Source organism: Oncorhynchus gorbuscha, linkage group LG01 (genome assembly GCF_021184085.1).
Source record: "Oncorhynchus gorbuscha isolate QuinsamMale2020 ecotype Even-year linkage group LG01, OgorEven_v1.0, whole genome shotgun sequence".
In the NCBI taxonomy this organism is placed as follows: domain Eukaryota; kingdom Metazoa; phylum Chordata; class Actinopteri; order Salmoniformes; family Salmonidae; genus Oncorhynchus; species Oncorhynchus gorbuscha.
This window is the reverse complement of record NC_060173.1, coordinates 4,492,033-4,519,875: the sequence shown is the minus strand read 5'-3', so window position 1 is coordinate 4,519,875 and position 27,843 is coordinate 4,492,033. Positions and strand designations below refer to the sequence as shown.

At 42.7% G+C, this 27,843-nt stretch overlaps 1 protein-coding gene across 3 annotated transcripts; it reads left to right on the top strand.

Annotated features, from left to right (window-relative positions):
* The first annotated feature begins 952 nt into the window (after positions 1 to 952).
* On the top strand, positions 953 to 27,843 carry LOC124031808 (CTD small phosphatase-like protein 2-A). 3 transcript variants are annotated; one of them, XM_046343516.1, is made up of 13 exons: positions 953 to 1,111; positions 9,993 to 10,212; positions 14,529 to 14,661; positions 14,961 to 15,107; positions 15,380 to 15,616; positions 15,930 to 16,005; positions 16,320 to 16,431; positions 19,274 to 19,360; positions 20,770 to 20,832; positions 22,454 to 22,533; positions 22,786 to 22,912; positions 24,880 to 24,975; positions 26,252 to 27,843. In XM_046343516.1, the coding sequence occupies exons 2-13, from the start codon at positions 10,147 to 10,149 to the stop codon at positions 26,315 to 26,317; spliced, it is 1,290 nt and encodes a 429-aa protein (XP_046199472.1). In that variant the 5' UTR covers positions 953 to 1,111; positions 9,993 to 10,146; the 3' UTR covers positions 26,318 to 27,843. The 3 variants fall into 3 exon arrangements, with proteins under 3 accessions (XP_046199472.1, XP_046199451.1, XP_046199462.1); XM_046343495.1 differs by having other exon boundaries at positions 15,269 to 15,616; XM_046343506.1 differs by having other exon boundaries at positions 956 to 1,111; positions 10,012 to 10,212; positions 15,269 to 15,616.

The following is a 27,843-nucleotide window of genomic DNA, read 5'->3' as shown; positions in this document are numbered from 1 at the left end:
CTTTCAGCTGTTTTCACAGTGGTGGTGGTGGTACACTGTAAATTCATTGCATGTACTGTAATCGACTTGGCAGAAGATATCTACCCTGCCATTATGCTTGTTTACACTGAACTGCACTGTGGTACTACACTCATGGTTACGTTAAGACATCATTTGAGCTGGAGCGAGCTATGGATGGGAAAACATACTTCAATGTAGGGATGGGTTATGCCACTGTACTCAATGTTACCTTCATCTACACTGCTCTGTTGAAGATTTGAAATACTGCATTTTCTTTCTCATGCTAGCTAGCAGCAGCCATTATGGAATGGTGTGACACATTGAACAACAAAGGAGCTGATTGGCTGACACTCCCATTCCAAAGTGGCTACTGCTAGCTAGCATGAGGATGAAAATGCAGTTTTACGGGAAAAAAAAAACGAACTATTTCAATCTTCTCGACGTATCGGTGTAGATAACGGTCAAATGTGAAGTACAGTGTCATATCCCAGCCCTGCATTGAGGCATGTTTTCTGATATCTCAGCCCTGGCTCAGTGCTGTCTTGACTATAACGTTCAGACCCCAGTGCAGTTTTGTGTTAACAAGGGTAATTGTAGGGTCTGTGTCTTCTGGCAATATAATTCACATTCTTAGACATCACACTAGTAGCGCTATTTATATATATATTTATATATATATAAACAGCGTCCACTGTTTATGATGAATATATAAATATATATAATAAATAAATATATATATATATAATATATATATATAAAATAAATAAATATATAAATAATAAATATATAAATATATATTCAGTGTAGTTCAATCGAATGCGTCCACTGTTTATGATGAATATATAAATATATATATAATAAATAAATATATATATATAATATATATATATATAAAATAAATAAATATATAAATAATAAATATATAAATATATATTCAGGGTAGTTCAATCGAACGCGTCCACTGTTTATGATGAGGGGAGAAATGGCGTCCACAGAGCCCGTCGGTGGTGTGAGGTCCTAAACACAGCCACACGGCTCTCTCCGTGGCCGCACAGTTACCAGCGGACAGGGCGAGCGGCCCACTTTAGTTACGACTTTCTTGGACCATTTGGTAAGTAAACGTTAATTGGTTATGGCTTGTGTCAATGTGTTTGTTTTGATTTTATAAAACGACTGCCGTATCACCAGTTAGCTGTGAGCTAGCTAGCTAGCTAATGTTAGCTAGATGGTCAACCTGGTGTAGCTAATGTTAGTTATTAGCTAACTGGTTTTCAAAGGGACTGACTATCTAGCGATATTGCATTTTTTTTGCAATAATAGTTGTTTTTGTTTTTTAAAATTTAATAGGTTAACGTTCCTTGTTTTTAGTGGAAATCGGGAAATCAACATGGCTAGCTAGCTGGCTAACTTTAGCTAACTAGCTCTGTAACGTAACGTTGTTCATAACAGCTGTTCTCTGCTACTTTTGTTATTATCTTAGTTCATATTTCTATTGGCTAACTATGTACCATCTAGTAATGTCGTGAACAACTAACTAGATCGTTTATAACGGACGTAATTCAATCATTAGTTAGCTGTTACATAACACAACTAGCTAGCTAATACAAGGTTCATGCTTCTGTCTTGTTTACTGTCTTGTACTTAGTAGCAAATGTTAGATTTAAAAAATTATATATATACATTTGGCTAGTTAACGTCAAATGTGTTTTTTATTTCTGTCGTGTGTCAGGGAATTATCTTTTGTATTCTTACTAAGTTAGGTAGCTAGTGAGGCCTCTTCGACTAATAGCAGCTCGGTAGAGAAACACAGCCCACTTTTCCCAGTTGCTACTGGTCATAAAATGGATCATAACTCCATAGGCACTGTAGTATATTAGATCCCACTATGGTTGGGCGTTTTTTGTGTACACGATGAGTAGTTATCTATAGTCTATTTACGAGCTGAATTTTAAAATCTGATCATAATAGCAATTCATATTTTTCCTTGTCCACATGATGTAAAGGGGTGTCAAACTGATCCCACAGGTTGCCCTAGACAACCAGGTGAGGGAAGTACCTGGCTATGTAGTAATTCATCAATCAATTACGAGAGAGGAGCGGCACTCGGTTGAATGAGTTTCACATGTAACATAATGGAAGTTGTTCTACACATCGGGTTTTTACTAGTTACCACAGCCACAAACTCAATTGGTTATAACTGGAAAAATATTTATGAAAATAAACATTTGCTTTTGTCTTAATTTAAGGTTAGGCATAAAGTTATGATAAAAAAACGTTTTTTTTTTAAACCTTAACCCGAAATTGGTTTAAGAGAAGTTCTAGAAGTAGGCGTCGAGTCAAAGCAGCTAATGCCTTCACACAGAGGGCAACAGCCGCAAGGGGCCAACAGGTGGCGATATTGAGTCGTATCATCTTACCGTCTATGAAGGATAAATTCGTATCCCTCATGGACCGGTTCATACCAAAAACTAGAGGTCGACTGATTTATGCTTTTTCAATACCGATTATTGGAGGACCAAAAAAAGCCGATACCGATTAATTGGACAATTTTAAATATATATTTGTAATAATGACAATTGCAACAATACTGAATGAACACTTATTTTAACTTAATATAATACATCAAATATATTTAGTCTGAAATAAATAATGAAACATGTTCAATTTGGTTTAAATAATGCAAAAACAGTGTTGGAGAAGAAAGTAAAAGTGCAATATGTGCCATGTAAAAAAGCAAATGTTTAAGTTCCTTGCTCAGAACATGAGAACATATGAAAGCTGGTGGTTCCTTTTAACATGAGTATTCAATATTCCCAGTTAAGAAGTTTTAAGTTGTAGTCATTATAGGAATTATGGGACTATTTCTCTATACAATTTGTATTTCATAGACCTTTGACTATTGGTTGTTCTTATAGGCACTATAGTATTGCCAGCCTAATCTCGGGAGTTGATAGGTTTGAAGTCATAAACAGCGCTGTGCTTCAAGCATTGCGAAAAGCTGCTGGCAAACGCAGTAAAGTGCTGTTTGAATGAATGCTTACGAGCCTGCTGCTGCCTACCACCGCTCAGTCAGACTGCTCTATCAAATCATAGACTTAATTATAATATAATAAACACACAGAAATACGAGCCTTTGGTCATTAATATGGTCCAATCCAGAAACGATCATTTTGAAAACAAAACATTTATTCTTTCAGTGAAATGCAGAACCGTTTTGTATTTTATCTAATAAATGTGGCTGTGAAGCTCAGAGCTACATTGCACCTCACTGGTTTCCTGTGAAATATCACATTTACATAAATATTCAGACTCTGTACTTTGTTGATGCACCTTTGGCAGCAATTATAGCATCAAGTCTTCTTGGATATGACCCTATAAGCTTGGCACCAGTATTTGGGGAGTGTCTCCCAGGTCTCTCCAGCAACGTTTGACCGGGTTCTAGTCCGGGTTCTAGTCCGGGTTCTAGTCCGGGTTCTAGTCCGGGCTCTGGGTGGGCCACTTAAGGACATTCAGAGACTTGTCCTAAAGCCACTCCTGCGTTGTCTTGGCTGTGTGCTTAGGGTCGTTGTCCTGTTGGAAGGTGAACCTTCGCCCCAGTCTGAGGTTCTGAGCGCTCTGGAGCAGGTTTTCATCAAGGAGCTCTCTGTACTTTGCTCCGTTCATCTTTCCCTCTATCCTTGCTTGTCTCCCAGTCCCTGACTTGACACAATCCTGTCTCGGAGCTCTACAGATAATTCTTTCAACCTCGTGGCTTGGTTTTTGCTCTGACATGCACTGTGGGACCTTTATATAGACAGGTGTGTGCCTTTCCAAATCAAGTTGTAGAAACATCTCAAGGATGATCAATAGAAACAGGATGCACCTGAGCTCAATTTTGAGTCTCATAGCAAAGGGTCTGAATATTTATGTAAATAAGGTATTCTGTTTAAAATATATATTTTTTATACATTTGCAAGAGTTTCTAAATGGTTTTTGCTTCATCAATATGTGGCATTGTGTGTTTGCTGAGGAATTGTTTTTATTTAATTCACTTTAGAATACGGCTGTAACGTGACAAAGTGGAAAAAGTCAAGGGGTCTGAGTATAGCACCTCACTGGTTTGCATGATCAAAAGTACGTGGACACCTCGTTGAACATCTCATTCCAAAATCATGGAGTTGGTTCCCTCTTTGTTGCTATTTATTTTTTTTACCTTTATTTAACCAGGCGAGTCAGTTAAGAATAAATTCTTATTTTCAATGACGGCCTGGGAACAGTGGGGTAACTGCCTGTTCAGGGGCAGAACGACAGATTTGTACCTTGTTCGCTCTGGGGTTTGAACTTGCAACCTTCCAGTTACTAGTCCAACGCTCTAACCACTAGGCTACGCTGTCACCCTCTAACCATTAGGCTACCCTGCTATAACAACCTCTACTCTTCTGGGAAGGCTTTCTGCTAGATGTTTGAACATTGCTGCGGGGACTTGCTTCCTTTCAGCCACAAGAGCATTAGTGAGGTCTGGCACTGATGTTGGGCGATTAGTACATTACCGTTGCCACAAAGTTGGAAGCACAGAACTGACTAGAATGTCATTGTATGCATTCAGGCATCCCCTGGCCCAGATTTGTCCGTTGTACTGGCAGATACTGAAACGTGACTAATCACTCCAGAGAACGTGTTTACACTGCTCCAGAGTCAAATGGCTCCCGACGAACAGTTCTTGTGCTGACGTTGCTTCCAGAGGCAGTTTGGAACTCGGTAGTGGAGTGTTGCGACCGAGGACAGACATTTTTACGCACTTCAGCACGTCCCGTTCTATGAGATTTTTTTACCCTCTTCTAAATGTTTACAGCAGACCAGCACTTACAGTTTCTGATGAGCTTCTGTGGCGAGGACAGATGATTTTTTTACCCTCTTCATCGTAGACCCGTTCTGAGCCATTGTTGCTCTTAGACATTTCCAATAACAGCTCTTACAGTTGTCCGGGGGCAGCTCTAGCAGGGCAGAAATTTGACAAACTGACTGGTTAAAAAGGTGTCATCCGATGGCGGTCACTGAGCTAGTCAGTGATAACAGTTCTACTGCCAATGTTTGTCTATGGAGATTGCATGGCTGTGCGCTCGATTTTATACACTTGTGGCTGAAATAGCCGAATCCACTAATTTGTAGGGGTGTCCACTGTCCACATACTTGTGTGTTTGTGTGTATATATACATACATATAGTTGAAGTCGGAAGTTTACATACACCTTAGCCAAATACATTTAAACTCAGTTTTTCACAATTCTTGACATTTAATCCCTGTTTCAGGTCAGTTAGGATCACTACTTTATTTTAAGAATGTGAAATGTCAGAATAAAAGTAGAGAGTGATTTATTTAAGCTTGTGTTTCTTTCGTCACATTCCCAGTGGGTCAGAAGTTTACATGCACTCAATTAGTAGTTTGTAGCATTGCCTTTAAATTGTTTAACTTGGGTCAAACGTTTTGGGTAGCCTTCCACAATAAGTTGGGTGAATTTTGGCCCATTCCTCCTGACAGAGCTGGTGTAACTGGGTCAGGTTTATAGGCCTCCTTGCTCGCAAACACTTTTTCAGTTCAGGCAAGTCGGTTATTAAAAAACAAAATCGTATTTACAATAAAGACCTAGCAGAAGGCCTCCTGCTGGGGATGGCGGCAGGGATTACATTTGATATATAAATAAACAGGACAAAACGCGCATCGCGACGAGGGACCAAAGACAGCAGCACAACATGGTAGCAGCACAACATGGTAGCAGCACAACATGGTAGCAGCACAACATGGTAGCAGCACAACATGGTAGCAGCACAACATGGTAGCAGCACAAAACATGGTACAAACATTAATGGCTATAAGGTGGGGGAAATTTTTACGTTCCTTATGAAACACCATTTTCCACCCCAAATTGTCTATAGGATTGAGGTCAGGGCTTTGTGATGGCCACTCCAATACCTTGACTTTGTTGTCCTTAATCCATTTTACCACAACTTTGGAAGTATGCTTGGGGACATTGTCCATTTGAAAGACCCATTTGTGACCAAGCTTTAACTTCCTGACTGATGTTTTGAGATGTTCCTTCAATATATCCACATAATTTTCCACCCTCATGATGCTATCTATTTTGTGAAGTGCACCAGTCCCTCCTGCAGCAAAGCAGCCCCACAACATGATGCTGCCACCCCCACAACATGATGCTGCCACCCCCGTGCTTCACGGTTGGGATTGTGTTCTTCGGCTGTCAAGACTCCCCCTTTTTCCTCCAAACATAAAGATGGTCATTATGTCCAAACAGTTCTGTTTTTGTTTCATCAGACCAGAGGACATTTCTCCAAAAAGCACAATCTTTGTCCTCATGTGCAGTTAGCAAACCGCAGTCTGGCTTTTTTATGGCGGTTTTGGAGCAGTCACTTCTTCCTTGCTGAGAAGCCTTTCAGGTTATGTTGATATAGGACCCGGTTTACTGTGGATATAAATACTTTTGTACCTGTTTCCTCCAGCATCTTCACAAGGTCCTTTGCTGTTGTTCTGGGATTGATTTGCACTTTTCGCATCAAAGTCAAATCAAATCCAATTTTATTTGTCACATACACATAGTTAGCAGATGTTAATGCGAGTGTAGCGAAATGCTTGTGCTTCTAGTTCCGACAATGCAGTGATAACCAACAAGTAATCTAACTAGCAATTCCAAAACTACTGTCTTATACATAGTGTAAGGGGATAAAGAATATGTACATAAGGATATATGAATGAGTGATGGTACAGAGCAGCATAGGCAAGATACAGTAGATGGTATCGAGTACAGTATATACATATGAGATGAGTATGTAAACAAAGTGGCATAGTTAAAGTGGCTAGTGATGCATGTGGTGGCTGTTTAACAGTCTGATGGCCTTGAGATAGAAGCTGTTTTTCAGTCTCTCGGTCCCAGCTTTGATGCACCTGCACTGACCTCGCCTTCTGGATGATAGCGGGGTGAACAGGCAGTGGCTCGGGTGGTTGATGTCCTTGATGATCTTTATGGCCTTCCTGTAACATCGGGTGGTGTAGGTGTCATGGAGGGCAGGTAGTTTGCCCCCAGTGATGCGTTGTGCAGACCTCACTACCCTCTGGAGAGCCTTACGGTTGAGGGCGGAGCAGTTGCCGTACCAGGCGGTGATACAGCCCGCCAGGATGCTCTCGATTTTGCATCTGTAGAAGTTTGTGAGTGCTTTTGGTGACAAGCCAAATTTCTTCAGCCTCCTGAGGTTGAAGAGGCGCTGCTGCGCCTTCTTCACGACGCTGTCTGTGTGAGTGGACCAATTCAGTTTGTCTGTGATGTGTATGCCGAGGAATTTAAAACTTGCTACCCTCTCCACTACTGTTCCATCGATGTGGATAGGGGGGTGTTCCCTCTGCTGTTTCCTGAAGTCCACAATCATCTCCTTAGTTTTGTTGACGTTGAGTGTGAGGTTATTTTCCTGACACCACACTCCGAGGGCCCTCACCTCCTCCCTGTAGGCCGTCTCGTCGTTGTTGGTAATCAAGCCTACCACTGTTGTGTTTTCCGCAAACTTGATGATTGAGTTGGAGGCGTGCGTGGGTGAACAGGGAGTACAGGAGAGGGCTCAGAACGCACCCTTGTGGGGCCCCAGTGTTGAGGATCAGCGGGGAGGAGATGTTGTTGCCTACCCTCACCACCTGGGGGCGGCCCGTCAGGAAGTCCAGTACCCAGTTGCACAGGGCGGGGTTGAGACCCAGGGTCTCGAGCTTAATGACGAGCTTGGAGGGTACTATGGTGTTGAATGCCGAGCTGTAGTCGATGAACAGCATTCTCACATAGGTATTCCTCTTGTCCAGATGGGTTAGGGCAGTGTGGTTGAGATTGCATCGTCTGTGGACCTATTTGGGCGGTAAGCAAATTGGAGTGGGTCTAGGATGTCAGGTAGGGTGGAGGTGATATGGTCCTTGACTAGTCTCTCAAAGCACTTCATGATGACGGAAGTGAGTGCTACGGGGCGGTAGTCGTTTAGCTCAGTTACCTTAGCTTTCTTGGGAACAGGAACAATGGTGGCCCTCTTGAAGCATGTGGGAACAGCAGACTGGTATAGGGATTGATTGAATATGTCCGTAAACACACCGGCCAGCTGGTCTGCGCATGCTCTGAGGGCGCGGCTGGGGATGCCGTCTGGGCCTGCAGCCTTGCGAGGGTTAACACGTTTAAATGTCTTACTCACCTCGACTGCAGTGAAGGAGAGACCGCATGTTTTCGTTGCAGGCCGTGTCAGTGGCACTGTATTGACCTTGAAGCGGGCAAAAAAGTTATTTAGTCTGCCTGGGAGCAAGACATCCTGGTCCGTGATGGGGCTGGGGTTTCTTCTTGTAGTCCGTGATTGACTGTAGACCCTGCCACATGCCTCTTGTGTCTGAGCCGTTGAATTGAGATTCTACTTTGTCTCTGTACTGACGCTTAGCTTGTTTGATAGTCTTGCGGAGGGAATAGCTGCACTGTTTGTATTCGGTCATGTTACTAGACACCTTGCCCTGATTAAAAGCAGTGGTTTGCGCTTTCAGTTTCACGCGAACGCTGCCATCAATCCACAGTTTCTGGTTAGGGAATGTTTTAATCGTTGCTATGGGAACGACATCTTCAACGCACGTTCTAATGAACTTGCACACCGAATCAGCGTATTCGTCAATATTGTTATCTGACGCAATACGAAACATATCCCAGTCCACGTGATGGAAGCAGTCTTGGAGTGTGGAATCAGATTGGTCGGACCAGTGTTGAACAGACCTCAGCGCGGGAGCTTCTTGTTTTAGTTTCTGTCTGTAGGCAGGGATCAACAAAATGGAGTCGTGGTCAGCTTTTCCAAACGGGTGTTCCAAACAATGATCCAAGGTTTTTCCACCCCTGGTTGCGCAATCGATATGCTGATAAAATTTAGGGAGTCTTGTTTTCAGAGTAGCATTGTTAAAATCCCCAGCCACAATGAATGCAGCCTCCAGATAAATGGTTTCCAGTTTGCAAAAAGTTAAATAAAGTTTGTTCAGAGCCATCTATATGTCTGCTTGGGGGGGGATATATACGGCTGTGATTATAATCGAAGAGAATTCTCTTGGTAGATAATGCGGTCTACATTTGATTGTGAGGAATTCTAAATCAGGTGAACAGAAGGATTTGAGTTCCTGTATGTTTCTTTCATCACACCATGTCTCATTAGTCATGAGGCATACGCCCCCGCCCCTCTTCTTACCAGGAAGATGTCTGTTTCTGTCAGCGCGATGTGTGGAGAAACCCGTTGGCTGCACCGACTCTGATAGCGTCTCTCCAGTGAGCTATGTTTCCGTGTATGTTCATTTCTAGGAGACAGAACGCGTCTCCTTCCTGAGCCATATGACGGCTGTGTGGTCCCATGGTGTTTATACTTGCGTACTATTGTTTGTACAGATGAACGTGTTACCTTCAGGCGTTTTGGAAATTGCTCCCAAGAATGAACCAGACTTGGCTGATTTCTTTTAATTTTCCCATAATGTCAAGCAAAGAGACACTGAGTTTGAAGGTAGGCCTTGAAATACATCCACAGTTACACCTCCAACTGACTCAAATGATGTCAATTTTCCTATCAGAAGCTTCTAAAGCCATAACATAATTTTCTGGAATTTTCCAAGTGGTTTAAAGGCACAGTCAACTTAGTGTATGTAAACTTCTGACCGGCCCACTGGAATTGTGATACAGTGAAATAGTCTATAAACAATTATTGGGAAAAATGACTTGTGTCATGCACAAAGTAGATGTCCTAACCGACTTGCCAAAACCACAGTTTGTTAACAAGAAATTTATGGAGTGTTTGAAAAACGACTTTTAATGACTCCAACCAAAGTGTATGTAATCGTCTGACTTCAACTGTGTATATTAATGTAGCTACATGGCATCTCACTGGTTTCCTGTGTTCTCTCTTTGTGTCGTACCTGTAATATATATATTGCCCTACCTTCCTGCCGTGCTGCCACACCAGTCTTCCATGTAACGTGTAGGATGATGAGGCTGAGAGTACGGAAGGCTTCTCAGCAGCCCAAACCCAGCCCCGGCCGTCCAGCCTCAGAACCCCGCCCAGCTCAGGCCAAGAGAAAACACTGCGAGGTGACACCCCGTCCAGGAGAGGCCTCAGGATGCAGAAGAATGAGGCTGGCCTGTTCTCTACCATCAAGAAGTTCATCAGGGGAAATGCTGTCAAGGTGGGTGAGCCATCTTCATATAACTGGCCCGGTACCCCCCCCCCAACAAACATCAGTGTTTGGGTGAAGGGAGTGATTTAAAAACAAAAATGTTACCTTTATTTAACTAGGCAAGTCAGTTAAGAACAAATTCTTATTTTCAATGACTGCCTAGGAACAGTGGGTTAACTGGCCTAGGAACAGTGGGTTAACTGCCTTGTTCAGGGGAACAGTGGTTTAACTGGCTTGTTCAGGGGAACAGTTGGTTAACTGGCCTAGGAACAGTGGGTTAACTGCCTTGTTCAGGGGAACAGTGGTTTAACTGGTCTAGGAGCAGTGGGTTAACTGGCCTAGGAACAGTGGGTTAACTGGCTTGTTCAGGGGAACAGTGGTTTAACTGGTCCAGGAACAGTGGATTAAATGCCTTGTTCAGGGGGCAGAAGGACAGATTTTTACCTTGTCAGAACAGGGGTTAACTGGCCTTGGAACAGTGGGTTAACTGGTTACAAGTCCAACACTCTAACCAGTGGGCTACCTGGCCTAGGAACCTCCTAACTCTAACCACTAGGCTACCTGGCCTAGGAACACTCTAACCACTAGGCTACCCTGCTGGTTACACTGGCCTAACCAGTGGGCTAACCCTAGGAACAGTGGGTTAACTCTAACCACTGGGTTAACCCTAGGAACAGTGGGTTACACTCTAACCAGTGGGTTAACTGCCTGTTCAGGGGAACAGTGGGTTAACCACTAGGAACTGGATTAAATGCCTTGTTCAGGGGGCAGAAGGACTGATTTTTACCTTGTCAGCCCTCCATCTCTAACCACTAGGCTACAAGCCCCTCCACTCTAACCACTAGGCTACCTGCCGCCCCTCCACTCTAACCACTAGGCTAACCCGCCGCCCCTCCACTCTAACCACTAGGCTACCCTGCCGCCCTCCACTCTAACCACTAGGCTACCCTGCCGCCCCTCCACTCTAACCACTAGGCTACCCTGCCGCCCCTCCACTCTAACCACCAGGCTACCTGCCGCCCCTCCACTGTAACCACCAGGCTAACCTGCCGCCCCTCCACTCTAACCACTAGGCTACCCTGCCACCCCTCCTCTCTAACCACCAGGCTACCTGCCACCCCTCCACTCTAACCACCAGGCTACCTGCCGCCCCTCCACTCTAACCACTAGGCTAACCTGCCGCCCCTCCACTCTAACCACTAGGCTACCCTGCTGCCGATATAGACCTGCTAATGGTGGCAATCTCCCGAGTGCTCTCATTCACAATTCTAAAGCAGGACATGGAGATAAACATCTAATTGTAGCTTTGCCAGAACCCTGTTTCTCTGCGGCTTCTGGCTTTTCCACAGCTTAACGTTGAAAGATAAAGCAGTGCTCTCCTGCCAAGTATATTTTCCTACCCTCTTCTCATTTGGAGCACTTTTTACCTAGGGGAAGTGTCCCCACGTCCATTTTTGGGTTATAACCCCCCCCTCCCTCCCATGAAACAATCATGTTTTTAAAAAAAATGTTTCAACCAATTTATCTGGTTATATCCATAAATGTGTTATTCTAAGGCAATCGGATGTTTCATTTAAGTTATTGACAATTATGTGTAAGTTGCTACTGGTGGGCAATTTCAAAACTGCATAAAATCATCTTTGGTGTGGAGGTGACCTGAGAAACACAATCTTTCAGTTATTTCTATTACCTTCTCAGGTAAGTGATCATACTTCATGTAATATTTTTTTTATAGATTAATGTGTGTATATGCAACGCTACATGGATGTTACATGGATGTTAATGCTACATGGATGTACATGGATGTTAATGACTATTTCTTGCTAATTGAAAAGATGGGTTTTCCATAGCAGTTACATGTCAAATCAAATTGCAACACAATGGTTAACAAGATGATAGATCTCAACCATTTACAGTGGACATTTTGTCAATGCATTTAGTCTTTATTTGACTGTTAAATGCCAGCACATGGATCATTCCACATGGATATTAAAGCTCATTCCAGCACTATTTGTTAAACCCATTGTTATGCTTAAAGCAGGGGTGTTAAAAAGATAAAGCAGGGGTGTTTTCCAGCATGCTAAAGCAGTGTTAAACTCATTCCAGCATCGTTATGCTTAAAGCAGGGGTGTTAAACTCATTCCAGCACGTTATGCTTAAAGCAGGGTGTTAAACTCATTCCAACACACTTAAAGCAGGGGTGTTAAACTCATTCCAACATCGTTACGCTTAAAGCAGGGTGTTAAACTCATTCCAACATCGTTATGCTTAAAGCAGGGGTGTTAAACTCATTCCAGCATCGTTATGCTTAAAGCAGGGGTGTTAAACTCATTCCAGCATCGTTATGCTTAAAGCTCATTCCAACATCGTTATGCTTAAAGCAGGGGTGTTAAACTCATTCCAACATCGTTACGCTTAAAGCAGGGGTGTTAAACTCATTCCAACATCGTTATGCTTAAAGCAGGGGTGTTAAACTCATTCCAACATCGTTATGCTTAAAGCAGGGGTGTTAAACTCATTCCAGCATCGTTAGCTTAAAGCAGGGGTGTTAAAATTCAACATTGCTTAAACAGGGGTGTTAAACATTCCACTTAAAGCAGGGGTGTTAAACTCATTGACCTTAAAGCAGGGGTGTTAAACAAGATGATAAAGATAAACTCATTCCACCATTTAAAGCAGTGTTAAACTCATTTTTGTAAAGCAATGTTAAACTCATTCCAACATTACGCTTAAAGCAGGGGTGTTAAATTTCCAACACTGTTAAAGGGGTGTTAAACTCATTCCAACATCGTTATGCTTAAAGCAGGGGTGTTAAACTCATTCCAGCATCGTTATGCTTAAAGCAGGGGTGTTAAACTCATTCCAGCATCGTTATGCTTAAAGCTCATTCCAACATCGTTATGCTTAAAGCAGGGGTGTTAAACTCATTCCAACATTCCAGCATCTCATTATGCTTAAAGCAGGGGTGTTAAACTCATTCCAACATCGTTATGCTTAAAGCAGGGGTGTTAAACTCATTCCAACATCGTTATGCTTAAAGCAGGGGTGTTAAACTCATTCCAGCATCGTTATGCTTAAAGCTCATTCCAACATCGTTATGCTTAAAGCAGGGGTGTTAAACTCATTCCAACATCGTTACGCTTAAAGCAGGGGTGTTAAACTCATTCCAACATCGTTACGCTTAAAGCAGGGGTGTTAAACTCATTCCAACATCGTTACGCTTAAAGCAGGGGTGTTAAACTCATTCCAACATCGTTATGCTTAAAGCAGGGGTGTTAAACTCATTCCAGCATCGTTATGCTTAAAGCAGGGGTGTTAAACTCATTCCAGCATCGTTATGCTTAAAGCTCATTCCAACATCGTTATGCTTAAAGCAGGGGTGTTAAACTCATTCCAGCATCGTTATGCTTAAAGCAGGGGTGTTAAACTCATTCCAGCATCGTTATGCTTAAAGCAGGGGTGTTAAACTCATTCCAGCATCGTTATGCTTAAAGCAGGGGTGTTAAACTCATTCCAGCATCGTTATGCTTAAAGCTCATTCCAACATCGTTATGCTTAAAGCAGGGGTGTTAAACTCATTCCAGCATCGTTATGCTTAAAGCTCATTCCAACATCGTTATGCTTTAAGCTCATTCCAACATCGTTATGCTTAAAGCAGGGGTGTTAAACTCATTCCATGGAGAGCAGGTTTTTGTTTTTTCCTTTCAGTAAAGATGTAAACAACCAGATGTTTTATTTTATCTTTATTTAACGAGGCAAGTCAGTTAAGAACAAATTCTTATTTTCAATGACGGCCTAGGAACAGTGGGTTAACTGCCTGTTCAGGGGGCAGAACGACAGATTTGTACCTTGTCAGCTCGGGGATTTGAACTTGCAATCTTCCGGTTACTAGTCCAACGCTCTAACCACTGGGCTACCCTGCCGCCCTCTTCCTTAATATTTAGTGACCTTAATTCATCAATCAAGTTCACGGGAGGTGCGAAAAACCTGCAGGCACTCAGCTCATCCCTCCCTCTCTTCTTCTCTCCCAGGTAGAGCAGGACATCCCAGCTCATCCCTCCCTCTCTTCTTCTCTCCCAGGTAGAGCAGGACATCCCAGCTCATCCCTCCCTCTCTTCTTCTCTCCCAGATAGAGCAGGACATCCCAGCTCATCCCTCCCTCTCTTCTTCTCTCCCAGGTAGAGCAGGACATCCCAGCTCATCCCTCCCTCTCTTCTTCTCTCCCAGGTAGAGCAGGACATCCCAGCTCATCCCTCCCTCTCTTCTTCTCTCCCAGGTAGAGCAGGACATCCCAGCTCATCCCTCCCTCTCTTCTTCTCTCCCAGGTAGAGCAAGACATCCCAGCTAAGAGGAGTCGTATTGATTGTAAAGTGGACAACAGCAACCTGATCACATCTTCTCCTCACCCACCAACCAAAGCCATCGCCAGGGGCTGCACAAGAGGTGCTAACAAACCTGGTGAGTTAGAGAGTCCAGACATGACACGGGGTAATCTGTCATCTACATTATTATAATAATAATACTACGATTGTGGGGAAATAGAGGTGTCATTTATAGTTCTGCTTGATGACATCACACTGTAGCCACACCCTCTTTGTGCACATCTGTTTCATTGGAAACGTTGCAGCAAAGCCAATAATGAATATTTATGTTTTCAGAATGTCTTATTTGACCGTAGATGTCGCAGTAGTAGTGCTTTTTTTTTTTATCATGTCAGTTCAAATAACAGTTTGAAATAAGTTCCTACTTTCTCTCAGAACCAATGACGTTGAACAGTAAGCCCCTGAAGCCCAACGGTAAACTGGAGGTGCCCGTAGAGGAGGCGAGCAGTCCACCTCGCACCACTCTCCTGGGGACCATCTTCTCTCCCGTCTTCAACTTCTTCTCTCCTGCTACCAAGACGGGTAACACAATCTGCCCTAATGTCTTTCATCATTTTTAGTCTCTTTAAAAAAATATATAAAATTGTTTTTTTAAACTATCCTAAAGGAAATCGGTTATTTAACCTTGTGCTCCGTGGTTGCATCTAAAAGGTATTTTCCTTGATTTGCCCCGTCCTCCCTAGAGAGGAGAGGACGCCACGGATGGAGGACAAAAAAAACCCATTGGAGACTCACACATGGCAAAAATTTGAGATTCGCTCAAATTTCTCTCCTGTGTTCCCTTCTGTGTCCAGCCACTCCTGAGTCTGGCTCCCCCGAGCAGGGGGGGTCGGAGGCTGAGGAGATGACGAAGCAGCCGGAGACGGTGGTGGAGGAGATGCCCACCAGTACCCCTGCATCTACAGGGGGCGTCGTCCTGTCCTCTGTTGCCCCAGCTCCATTAGTACCGCCACCACCACAGGCTCCTCTGGCTATCCCAGAACCACCTGTCGAAGGAGGGCGGATGGCTACAGATATGCCCCCTCTAACAGGTAACCATGACGTTGGTTGCTCCTAGGTTACGCTATGGGTCAATTTAGAACTTGCGAGTGAGACTTGTAGATTGTGTGATTTAAAAAAAAAAAACGTGATATGGACTATTGTGGAATTGTTTTACTTGGCCTGCTTTATATCAATGATTAATTTGCTGGGGGGAGGGGGGTAGGGGGGGGGGGGGGGGGGGGTAAAATGTGATTAAATAAAATGTGATTTTTCTGTATTTTTTTAATAAAAATTAAAAAAAGATTAGATCCTAAATGTTTGAATATGCTGTTGTTCCTGAATTATCTCCGGGCTGCATTCTAGTCAGCTGTTACCCCCACGTCTCTCCCACGGCCCCTGCAGAGGGCACCTACGAGGAAGACTGGGAAGTCTTTGATCCGTGAGTTACTGCGTAGTTTATTTTTTATCAAATTCACCAACCAATCACAGTTTATGTGCCTCTCTCTTTAAATTATAGTAGTAGAAAGAGCTCGGCAATTTGGGGATTTGAACGTAAAAATAAATTAAAAAAGGAAACATTTGACTCCATTTTAAACAGACAAACCCCACCTGTCTTATCACACCATCTAACCTACAAGCATTTCGCTACACTCGCATTAACATCTGCTAACCATGTGACAAATAACATTTAGTTACTTAGTAATAGTGAGCAAGGACCAACGACTAAGATATCTGTGCCTCCTCTGTTGTCAGGTACTTCTTCATCAAGCACGTGCCTCCGTTGACAGAGGAGCAGATAGCCAGGAAACCAGCACTGCCCCTTAAAACACGCAGCACACCAGAGTTCTCCCTAGTTCTTGATCTGGTGAGATTACAGTCCCATATGTTCTCTCTGGTTCTAGTGAGATTACAGTCCCATATGTTCTAGTGAGATGACAGTCCCATATGTTCTAGTGAGATTACAGTCCCATATGTTCTCTCTGGTTCTAGTGAGATTACAGTCCCATATGTTCTAGTGAGATTACAGTCCCATATGTTCTCCCTGGTTCTAGTGAGATTACAGTCCCATATGTTCTAGTGAGATTACAGTCCCATATGTTCTAGTGAGATTACAGTCCCATATGTTCTCCCTGGTTCTAGATCTGGTGAGATTACAGTCCCATATGTTCTAGTGAGATTACAGTCCCATATGTTCTCCCTGGTTCTAGTGAGATTACAGTCCCATATGTTCTAGTGAGATTACAGTCCCATATGTTCTAGTGAGATTACAGTCCCATATGTTCTAGTGAGATTACAGTCCCATATGTTCTCCCTAGTTCTAGATCTGGTGAGATTACAGTCCCATATGTTCTAGTGAGATTACAGTCCCATATGTTCTAGTGAGATTACAGTCCCATATGTTCTAGTGAGATTACAGTCCCATATGTTCTAGTGAGATTACAGTCCCATATGTTCTCCCTAGTTCTAGATCTGGTGAGATTACAGTCCCATATGTTCTAGTGAGATTACAGTCCCATATGTTCTCTCTGGTTCTAGTGAGATTACAGTCCCATATGTTCTAGTGAGATTACAGTCCCATATGTTCTCCCTGGTTTTCGTGAGATTACAGTCCCATATGTTCTAGTGAGATTACAGTCCCATATGTTCTCTCTGGTTCTAGTGAGATTACAGTCCCATATGTTCTCTCTGGTTCTAGTGAGATTGCAGTCCCATATGTTCTCCCTGGTTCTAGTGAGATTACAGTCCCATATGTTCTCCCTGGTTCTGGTTCTAGTGAGATTACAGTCCCATATGTTCTCTCTGGTTCTAGTGAGATTAGTCCTATGTTCTCTCTGGTTCTAGTGAGATTAGTCCTATGTTCTCCTGGTTCTGGTATGTTCTCCCTGGTTCTAGATCTGGTGAGATTACAGTCCCATATGTTCTAGTGAGATTACAGTCCCATATGTTCTCCCTGGTTCTAGTGAGATTACAGTCCCATATGTTCTATGTTCTCTCTGGTGAGATTACAGTCCCATATGTTCTAGTGAGATTACAGTCCCATATGTTCTCCCTAGTTCTAGATCTGGTGAGATTACAGTCCCATATGTTCTCTCTGGTTCTAGTGAGATTACAGTCCCATATGTTCTCCCTGGTTCTAGTGAGATTACAGTCCCATATGTTCTCTCTGGTTCTAGTGAGATTACAGTCCCATATGTTCTCTCTGGTTCTAGTGAGATTAGTCCTATATGTTCTCCCTGGTTCTAGATCTGGTGAGATTACAGTCCCATATGTTCTCCCTGGTTCTAGTGAGATTACAGTCCCATATGTTCTCTCTGGTTCTAGTGAGATTACAGTCCCATATGTTCTAGTGAGATTACAGTCCCATATGTTCTCTCTGGTTCTAGTGAGATTACAGTCCCATATGTTCTCTCTGGTTCTAGTGAGATTACAGTCCCATATGTTCTCCCTGGTTCTAGTGAGATTACAGTCCCATATGTTCTCTGGTTCTAGTGAGATTAGTCCCATATGTTCTCTCTGGTTCTAGATCTGGTGAGATTACAGTCCCATATGTTCTCTCTGGTTCTAGTGAGATTACAGTCCCATATGTTCTCTCTGGTTCTAGTGAGATTACAGTCCCATATGTTCTCTGGTTCTAGTGAGATTACAGTCCCATATGTTCTCTCTGGTTCTAGTGAGATTACAGTCCCATATGTTCTCTCTGGTTCTAGTGAGATTACAGTCCCATATGTTCTCTCTGGTTCTAGTGAGATTACAGTCCCATATGTTCTCCCTGGTTCTAGTGAGATTACAGTCCCATATGTTCTAGTGAGATTACAGTCCCATATGTTCTAGTGAGATTACAGTCCCATATGTTCTAGTGAGATTACAGTCCCATATGTTCTCTCTGGTTCTAGTGAGATTACAGTCCCATATGTTCTCTCTGGTTCTAGTGAGATTACAGTCCCATATGTTCTCTCTGGTTCTAGTGAGATTACAGTCCCATATGTTCTCTCTGGTTCTAGTGAGATTACAGTCCCATATGTTCTCTCTGGTTCTAGTGAGATTACAGTCCCATATGTTCTCTCTGGTTCTAGTGAGATTACAGTCCCATATGTTCTCTCTGGTTCTGGATTACAGTCCCATATGTTCTCCCTGGTTCTAGTGAGATTACAGTCCCATATGTTCTCTCTGGTTCTAGTGAGATTACAGTCCCATATGTTCTCTCTGGTTCTAGTGAGATTACAGTCCCATATGTTCTAGTGAGATTACAGTCCCATATGTTCTCTCTGGTTCTAGTGAGATTACAGTCCCATATGTTCTAGTGAGATTACAGTCCCATATGTTCTAGTGAGATTACAGTCCCATATGTTCTAGTGAGATTACAGTCCCATATGTTCTAGTGAGATTACAGTCCCATATGTTCTAGTGAGATTACAGTCCCATATGTTCTAGTGAGATTACAGTCCCATATGTTCCTGAACAACCGAGTACCATCAACAGATTTATTTTATTATTTTGGGAGATTACCTGTAGTCGTCCTGAATGTCCCAAGATGCATTTTGAGTCTACGATATCTACAGAATGTTCTAAAATGTGTTAATTTATTTTGTTCAAAACGCTCTCGTTCAGATCGACGTACAAATCAGAAACATTCAACTAAAGTAGGTAAAAAAACTAAAAACAACAACAACAACCACTAAACCAGAAGGTGTTTGTGTGTTGATCAGGACGAGACGTTGGTGCACTGTAGTCTGAATGAGTTGGACGACGCAGGCCTGACCTTCCCTGTCCTGTTCCAAGACGTCATCTATCAGGTGGGTACAACAAGGCTGCGACGGCACAGAAACACACAGTTTATTAAAAAAAAAAAAAAAAACATTTTGTTAGGTTCTGACAGAGTAAAACTCACCGGGACAACGAGTGAAGCTCAAACCCAAGTTCATCCACCCACTGGGTCACACACCACTGCATACAACAAAGACATGTTTACCCTAGTCGGTATATCTATACCTTCCTCCTGTGCTGAGTCTCATCCTTACACATCTGGACAGCCAATAGATCTCCGTTGCTAGGCAGAATTTAACGACGCCTGTTCTTTCTCGCTTTATCTGACCTGACCTCGGCACAAATTCCTCACTCCTCCCCCAACTCCTCCCCCAACTCCTCCCCCAACTCCTCCCCCAAACTCCTCCCCCAAACTCCTCCCCCAACTCCTCCCCCAACTCCTCCCCCAACTCCTCCCCCAACTCCCCAACTCACGGCTGTCTTGTTGACTTGAACCAGACTGTGGCCCTTTCTCTCTAACATGTTCTGACAGAATGGGAACTTTTTTTTTTTTTTTTTTTATTTTTCTCTCAGTGACTTGAATAAGGCTAATTCAAGTTGAGAAGTCCGTAATCGTCAAGGTGATTGAGAAAGGGCTCTTTCTCAATAAGTCTTTCCTTGTGTCCTCACTTTCTTCTCAAACCTTATTGGAAGGGACTGTCCAATGTCTTTTCCCGTGGGTTTGCTCTTGCATGTACGGTATTTAGAGTGGACATGAGGACTCTAGAAAAGACATTTAGAAAACCCGTAGGTTTTATGTGCTTGTCATGGAAAACGTCTCTCTTTTCAGTGAGTATGTTTACATGCACAGGAAATAATTTGATATTAGACTGTTTATGACAGTAGGCAGATGAGGCAATAGGCATGTAAACACCTTAATTTAATTATTAAGATAAACAAAGTATTATTTTTTTAAATGCATTTTTTTCCGGAGCAATCTTTTATGAATTATTAGGACAGTCTGCGTTCCAGCGGTTGTATTTGATCTGTACGTGTGCTAGCACCAGCCGAGAGCCCCGCTCTGTAGCGCGAGCTGAAGTGGGTTCGGAATCAACTGAATGAAATACGTCTTGGAAGTGGTTTTCACCTAACTTGATATGTCCGATACTCAATGGAATATGCTGCTTCCCAAAAAATAACATGGTCGCTGTGATAAAATAAAATGTTCTAATTTACAATTTATCAAGAGTCCCGTCAGGTAGCCCTGATTTTCAGATGTGTTCATTTTTAACAGGATTATTAGGGAAATGTTTTTTAAATCGAACTGTTATATTAATCTGACTATCCACAATGTATGCATTATTGTGTGCGTGTGTAGTCCGTGAAGAGGAGTTATATATATATATAACCATTTCCTATATATATTTCCATTTCCTGTTATTTTCCCTCTTGTCTGCAGGTGTACGTGCGGTTGAGGCCGTTTTTCAGAGAGTTCCTGGAGCGCATGTCTCAAATTTACGAGGTGAGGTTCTATGTGTCTTTAAAAAAATATATGTTAGTCATTTAACAGACTCTCTGATCCAGAGTCACTACAGTAGTGAGTCATTTAACAGACTCTCTAATCCAGAGACACTACAGTAGTGAGTCATTTAGCAGACTCTAATCCAGAGTCACTACAGTAGTGAGTCATTTAACAGACTCTCTGATCCAGATCCACTACAGTAGTGAGTCATTTAACAGACTCTCTGATCCAGTACAGTAGTGAGTCATTTAACAGACTCTCTGATCCACTACAGTAGTGAGTCATTTAGCAGACTCTCTGATCCACTACAGTAGTGAGTCATTTAGCAGACTCTGATCCACTACAGTAGTGAGTCATTTAGCAGACTCTCTGATCCACTACAGTAGTGAGTCATTTAGCAGACTCTCTGATCCAGAGCCACTACAGTAGTGAGTCATTTAACGGACTCTCTGATCCAGAGTCACTACAGTAGTGAGTCATTTAACGGACTCTCTAATCCAGAGTCACTACAGTAGTGAGTCATTTAACAGACTGATCCACTCTAATCCAGAGTCACTACAGTAGTGAGTCATTTAGCAGACTCTCTGATCCAGAGTCACTACAGTAGTGAGTCATTTAACGGACTCTCTGATCCAGAGCCACTACAGTAGTGAGTCATTTAGCGGACTCTCTGATCCAGAGTCACTACAGTAGTGAGTCATTTAACAGACTCTCTAATCCAGAGTCACTACAGTAGTGAGTCATTTAGCAGACTCTCTGATCCACTACAGTAGTGAGTCATTTAACAGACGCTCTGATCCAGAGACACTACAGTAGTGAGTCATTTAACAGACTCTCTTATCCAGAGCCACTACAGTAGTGAGTCATTTAATAATAATCCAGAGTCAATAATAGTGAGTCATTTAGCAGACTTTCTATCCAGTAGTGAGTCATTTAACAGACTTTTACAGTCACTACAGTGTGTCATACATTCTGATCCAGAGACACTGGGTGGTCCACTACAGTAGTGAGTCATTTGAACCTGATCCACTACAGTAGTGAGTCCTGACTCTCTGATTACAGTAGTGAGTCATTTGACTCTCTGATCCAACTGAGCTACACAGGACCACCATTTAGCAGACTCTGATCCAGAGTCACTACAGTAGTGAGTCATTTAACAGACTTTCTGATCCAGAGTCACTACAGTACTGAGTCATTTAGCAGACTCTCTGATCCACTACAGTAGTGAGTCATTTAGCAGACTCTCTGATCCAGAGACCCTACAGTAGTGAGTCATTTAGCAGACTCTCTGATCCACTACAGTAGTGAGTCATTTAACAGACTCTCTGATCCACTACAGTAGTGAGTCATTTAGCAGACTCTCTGATCCACTACAGTAGTGAGTCATTTAACAGACTCTCTGATCCAGTAGTGAGTGCATACATTTTCATACTGGTCCCCCGTGGGGAATCGAACTCACAACCCTGGTGTCACGAGGACCATCCTCTACCAACTGAGCTAAACGGGACCACTGATCTCCTTAGACTTCACTGGGACAAAGAATCTGGGAAATGCCATTTTAGATCATAAAAGTGTTATGCTGTTTGTTTTGTTTTCTTTCTCCCCTTCTATTCGTTCACAGATCATTCTGTTCACCGCCTCTAAGAAGGTGTATGCAGACAAGCTGCTCAACATCCTGGACCCCAAGAAACAGTTGGTCAGGTCAGTGAAGGAACAACCTTATCGCTTATTGAATGATTACGACCGACCAAGTTTCACCGTGGATTGCGTCCCAAACGGAACCCTACGTAGCGCACAACTTTTTACATTTTTTTTATTAGATCAGAGCCCTAACGTAGGGAATAAGGTGCCATTATGGAAACACAGTGGTTGAGAAAGTTTGAGCTCATTTCCAATTGACCGGCTACACTAGACTTTTAATCGTTGTTGTTTTTTCTTCTCCCTCTCCTACAGACATCGGTTGTTCCGTGAGCACTGTGTATGTGTTCAAGGAAACTACATCAAGGACTTAAACATACTGGGAAGAGATCTTTCTAAGACTGTAATAATAGACAATTCACCTCAAGCCTTCGCCTATCAGGTACGCCGGTCATACCTTTCACAGTACAGCTACTACATATAGCCCACAGGAATCACACACACACTTTGTATGTATGTATGTACGTGTGTGTGTGTGTGTGTGTGTATATATATATATGTATATGTATATATGTATATGTATATGTGTATATGTATATGTATATATATGTGTATATATATATATTTATATATATATGTGTATATATATATATTTATATATACACACACACACACAGTGGGACAAAAAAGTATTTAGTCAGCCACCAATTGTGCAAGTTCTCCCACTTAAAAAGATGAGAGAGGCCTGTAATTTTCATCATAGGTACACTTCAACTATGACAGACAAAATGTGAGAAAAAATCCAGAAAATCACATTGTAGGATTTTTATGAATTTATTTGCAAATTATGGTGGAAAATAAGTATTTGGTCAATAACAAAAGTTTATCTCAATACTTTGTTATATACCCTTTGTTGCCAATGACAGAGGTTAAACGTTTTCTGTAAGTCTTCACAAGGTTTTCACACACTGTTGCTGGTATTTTGGCCCATTCCTCCATGCAGATCTCCTCTAGAGCAGTGATGTTTTGGGGCTGTTGCTGGGCAACACGGACTTTCAACTCCCTCCAAAGATTTTCTATGGGGTTGAGATCTGGAGACTGGCTAGGCCACTCCAAGACCTTGAAATGTTTCTTCCGAAGCCACTCCTTTGTTGCCTGGGTGGTGTGTTTGGGATCATTGTCATGCTGAAAGACTCAGCCACGTTTCATCTTCAATGCCCTTGCTGATGGAAGGAGGTTTTCACTCAAAATCTCACGATACATGGCCCCATTCATTCTTTCCTTTACACGGATTAGTCGTCCTGGTCCCTTTGCAGAAAAACAGCCCCAAAGCATGATGTTTCCACCCCCATGCTTCACAGTAGGTATGGTGTTCTTTGGATGCAACTCAGCATTCTTTGTCCTCCAAACACGACGAGTTGAGTTTTTACCAAAAAGTTCTATTTTAGTTTCATCTGACCATATGACATTCTCCAAATCTTCTTCTGGATCATCCAAATGCTCTCTAGCAAACTTCAGACGGGCCTGGACATGTACTGGCTTAAGCAGGGGGACACGTCTGGTACTGCAGGATTTGAGTCCCTGGCAGCGTAGTGTGTTACTGATGGTAGGCTTTGTTACTTTGGTCCCAGCTCTCTGCAGGTCATTCACTAGGTCGCCCCGTGTGGTTCTGGGATTTTTGCTCACCTTTCTTGTGATCATTTTGACCCCACGGGGTGAGATCTTGCGTGGAGCCCCAGATCGAGGGAGATTATCAGTGGTCTTGTCTTCCATCTCCTAATATTTTCTCCCACAGTTGATTTCTTCAAACCAAGCTGCTTACCTATTGCAGATTCAGTCTTCCCAGCTGAGTGCAGGTCTACAATTTTGTTTCTGGTGTCCTTTGACAGCTCTTTGGTCTTGGCCATAGTGCAGTTTGGAGTGTGACTGTTTGAGGTTGTGGACAGGTGTCTTTTATACATATAACAAGTTCAAACAGGTGCCATTAATACAGGTAATGAGTGGAGAACAGAGGAGCCTCTTAAAGGTCTGTGAGAGCCAGAAATCTTGCTTGTTTGTAGGTGACCAAATACTTATTTTCCACCATAATTTGCAAATTCATTAAAAATCCTACTATGTGATTTTCTGGATTTTTTTTATTCTCATTTTGTCTGTCATAGTTGGAGTGTACCTATGATGAAAATTACAGGCCTCTCTCATATTTTTAAGTGGGAGAACTTGCACAATTGGTGGCTGACTAAATACTTTTTTGCCCCACTGTGTTTGTGTGTGTGTGTGTGTGTGTGTGTGTGTGTATATATATGTATACACACAGTAAGTTGTTGGATAAAAGTATCAGCAAAGTCTCTCATAATTACATTTGAGTGTGATATCGCAAATCAAAAACCTCCTTTTTGTTCTCAATCACAGCTTTCCAATGGGATTCCCATCGAGAGCTGGTTCATGGACAGGAATGATACCGAGCTCCTCAAGCTGATTCCTTTCTTAGAGAAGCTGGTGGAGATGGTATGTAGTCATTCTGAAACAAATGTGTTCAAACTCAACCTCCTACCTTATATATTCACTCAAACATTTTCCCTGTCTCTCTGTAGAGCCTGTACAATGGGTCTCTGCAATGGGTCTCTGCAATGGGTCTCTGCAATGGGTCTCTGCATGGGTCTCTGTAGGGTCTCTGCAATGGGTCTCTGTAGGGCCTGTAGAATGGGTCTCTGCAATGGGTCTCTGCAATGGGTCTCTGCAATGGGTCTCTGCAATGGGTCTCTGCAATGGGTCTCTGCAATGGGTCTCTGCAATGGGTCTCTGCAATGGGTCTCTGCAATGGGTCTCTGCAATGGGTCTCTGCAATGGGTCTCTGCAATGGGTCTCTGCAATGGGTCTCTGCTAGGGCCTGTAGAATGGGTCTCTGTAGGGCCTGTAGAATGGGTCTCTGTAGGGCCTGTAGAATGGGTCTCTGTAGGGCCAATGGGTCTCTGCAGGGCCTGTAGAATGGGTCTCTGTAGGGCCTGTAGAATGGGTCTCTGTAGGGCCTGTAGAATGGGTCTCTGTAGGGCCTGTAGAATGGGTCTCTGTAGGGCCTGTAGAATGGGTCTCTGTAGGGCCTGTAGAATGGGTCTCTGTAGGGCCTGTAGAATGGGTCTCTGTAGGGCCTGTAGAATGGGTCTCTGTAGGGCCTGTAGAATGGGTCTCTGTAGGGCCTGTAGAATGGGTCTCTGTAGGGCCTGTAGAATGGGTCTCTGTACGGCCTGTAGAATGGGTCTCTGCAATGGGTCTCTGTAGGGTCTCTGCAATGGGTCTCTGTAGGGTCTCTGCAATGGGTCTCTGTAGGGTCTCTGCAATGGGTCTCTGTAGGGCCTCTGTAATGGGTCTGTGTAGGGCCTGTAGAATGGGTCTCTGTAGGGCCTGTAGAATGGGTCTCTGTAGGGCCTGTAGAATGGGTCTCTGTAGGGCCTGTAGAATGGGTCTCTGTAGGGCCTGTAGAATGGGTCTCTGTAATGGGTCTCTGTAGGGTCTCTGCAATGAGTCTCTGTAGGGCCTGTAGAATGGGTCTCTGTAATGGGTCTCTGTAATGGGTCTCTGTAATGGGTCTCTGTAATGGGTCTCTGTACGGCCTGTAGAATGGGTCTCTGTAATGGGTCTCTGTAGGGTCTCTGTTACAGCCTGTAGAATGGTTTATCGTTATAGAGACAGACCTGTCTTCTGCTTTTTTTTTAAACAAACATGTTTTTGTCTTTAAGTCACCTCAGTCATTTTGTCTTTATTTACTGTTCTCTCTCCTCCACAGAATGAAGACGTAAGGCCTTACGTCAGACAGCAGTTTCGTCTTCATGACCTACTTCCTCCCGACTGATCCGTGATTGGCTGACCCAGCAGGCTAACCCATAGAAGTAGAATGTGTACATTATTCATTCTGATTCTACGGGCTAAACCTCCCAGCACACGGAGAGGGATGCCTTTCGTTCAACGCGGTTGGAGATGACGAGAATCAACTTCAACTGACACCGAGGATGTCGTCCAAGTGGAGATCTACAGCATTGCCGTTAACAACGAGAATTTGTTCAACAAAATAACAGTTTACAGAGGGAAATTTGTATTTAAACAACTACAAAACAAATATTTTGAAGCTATGTATATGTTTTGTATACTCAACTAAACTGTACACCCCCCCCCAAAGAGTATAGCAGTCCCCTTGTATTACAAAAAGGCATCTGTCTGGACAGACCTGAAGTCTATGCTCAAAAGCAGGGTTGTGTTCATTAGGGTGCGTATGTTACAAAACATTTAGCAACGGTGAACGAAAATTGTGCTCTCATTGGACAATCCTCCATTTCAGGAACGTTTTCTTGGGTTTTGGTGCCTAATGAACACGATCCTGGCGACCTTTCTGTGAGAGATGTTTTCTCATCTGCAGCTTTGGACTGATGGAACTGAATGTCGGGATTTGATTGTGTGAGGACCTGACTGCTCAAGACTCATTTTAACAGGAACGTGCAGTCAAACCTGTATAATATACAAACGTAATTACATGTATATATGACATGTATATATCTTTTTTTTCATGGTTTTTAAACGTTTTTTTTTGTGCTTCTGATTTTCTTTTAGCTGACTGTTTGTTTTACTATTTTAGTAAAAAAAAAAAGTTTTTACCTTTTCAAAAAAAATATTTTTTTGTTGTTTGTTTTGAAGTTGATGCTACACAGCTGCTGTTGTCTTCCTGCAATTTATGCATCCCAAATGGCACCTTATTCCCTACTGTATATAGTGCCCTTCTTTTGAGCAGAGCCCTATGGGTACTGGTCAAAAGTAGTGCACTATAAAGGGAATAGGGTGCATTCTTTATTTTCTAGTCTGCTTTTTAGTCCCATTAACTACTGTTATGTGGTCTCTGTAACAGGTTTTTAAAAATATCTTTGGGAGGAAATGTTTATGAAATCATGATGGGTTTTTTAAGGTTATGTAAATGTATTATAGTGTTTTAACTTGAAGACCCTTCAACAAGCTGGCCTGGATATTAATTTAGATCATGTATATTTGAGATTTCACCCCTGAAAGATGTTGAAACGACCCTTAGCTGCTCTGTGTCTGGGTGGTGATGGGAAGGAAGGAAGGCTTCAGAGCTTTCCTGCACTTTTTGTGTAAAAAAAAAAAAACTTTAGCATCCAGCCCTTTGTAAAAAATCTTGTCAATTTTGTACACACGTTATCACCTCCTAAATTGTGAATGCCCGTACAATTTTGAAATTGTAGCACCAGCAAAATGGCCAACATTTTGTTTTATCTTTTAAATCTTGTTTTCAATGCTGTTCATAGTCTTGTCTGTGAAATATATTTTATGTAGGAGTCACACATTTTTAAATAAATAAATAAGAAAAGACTC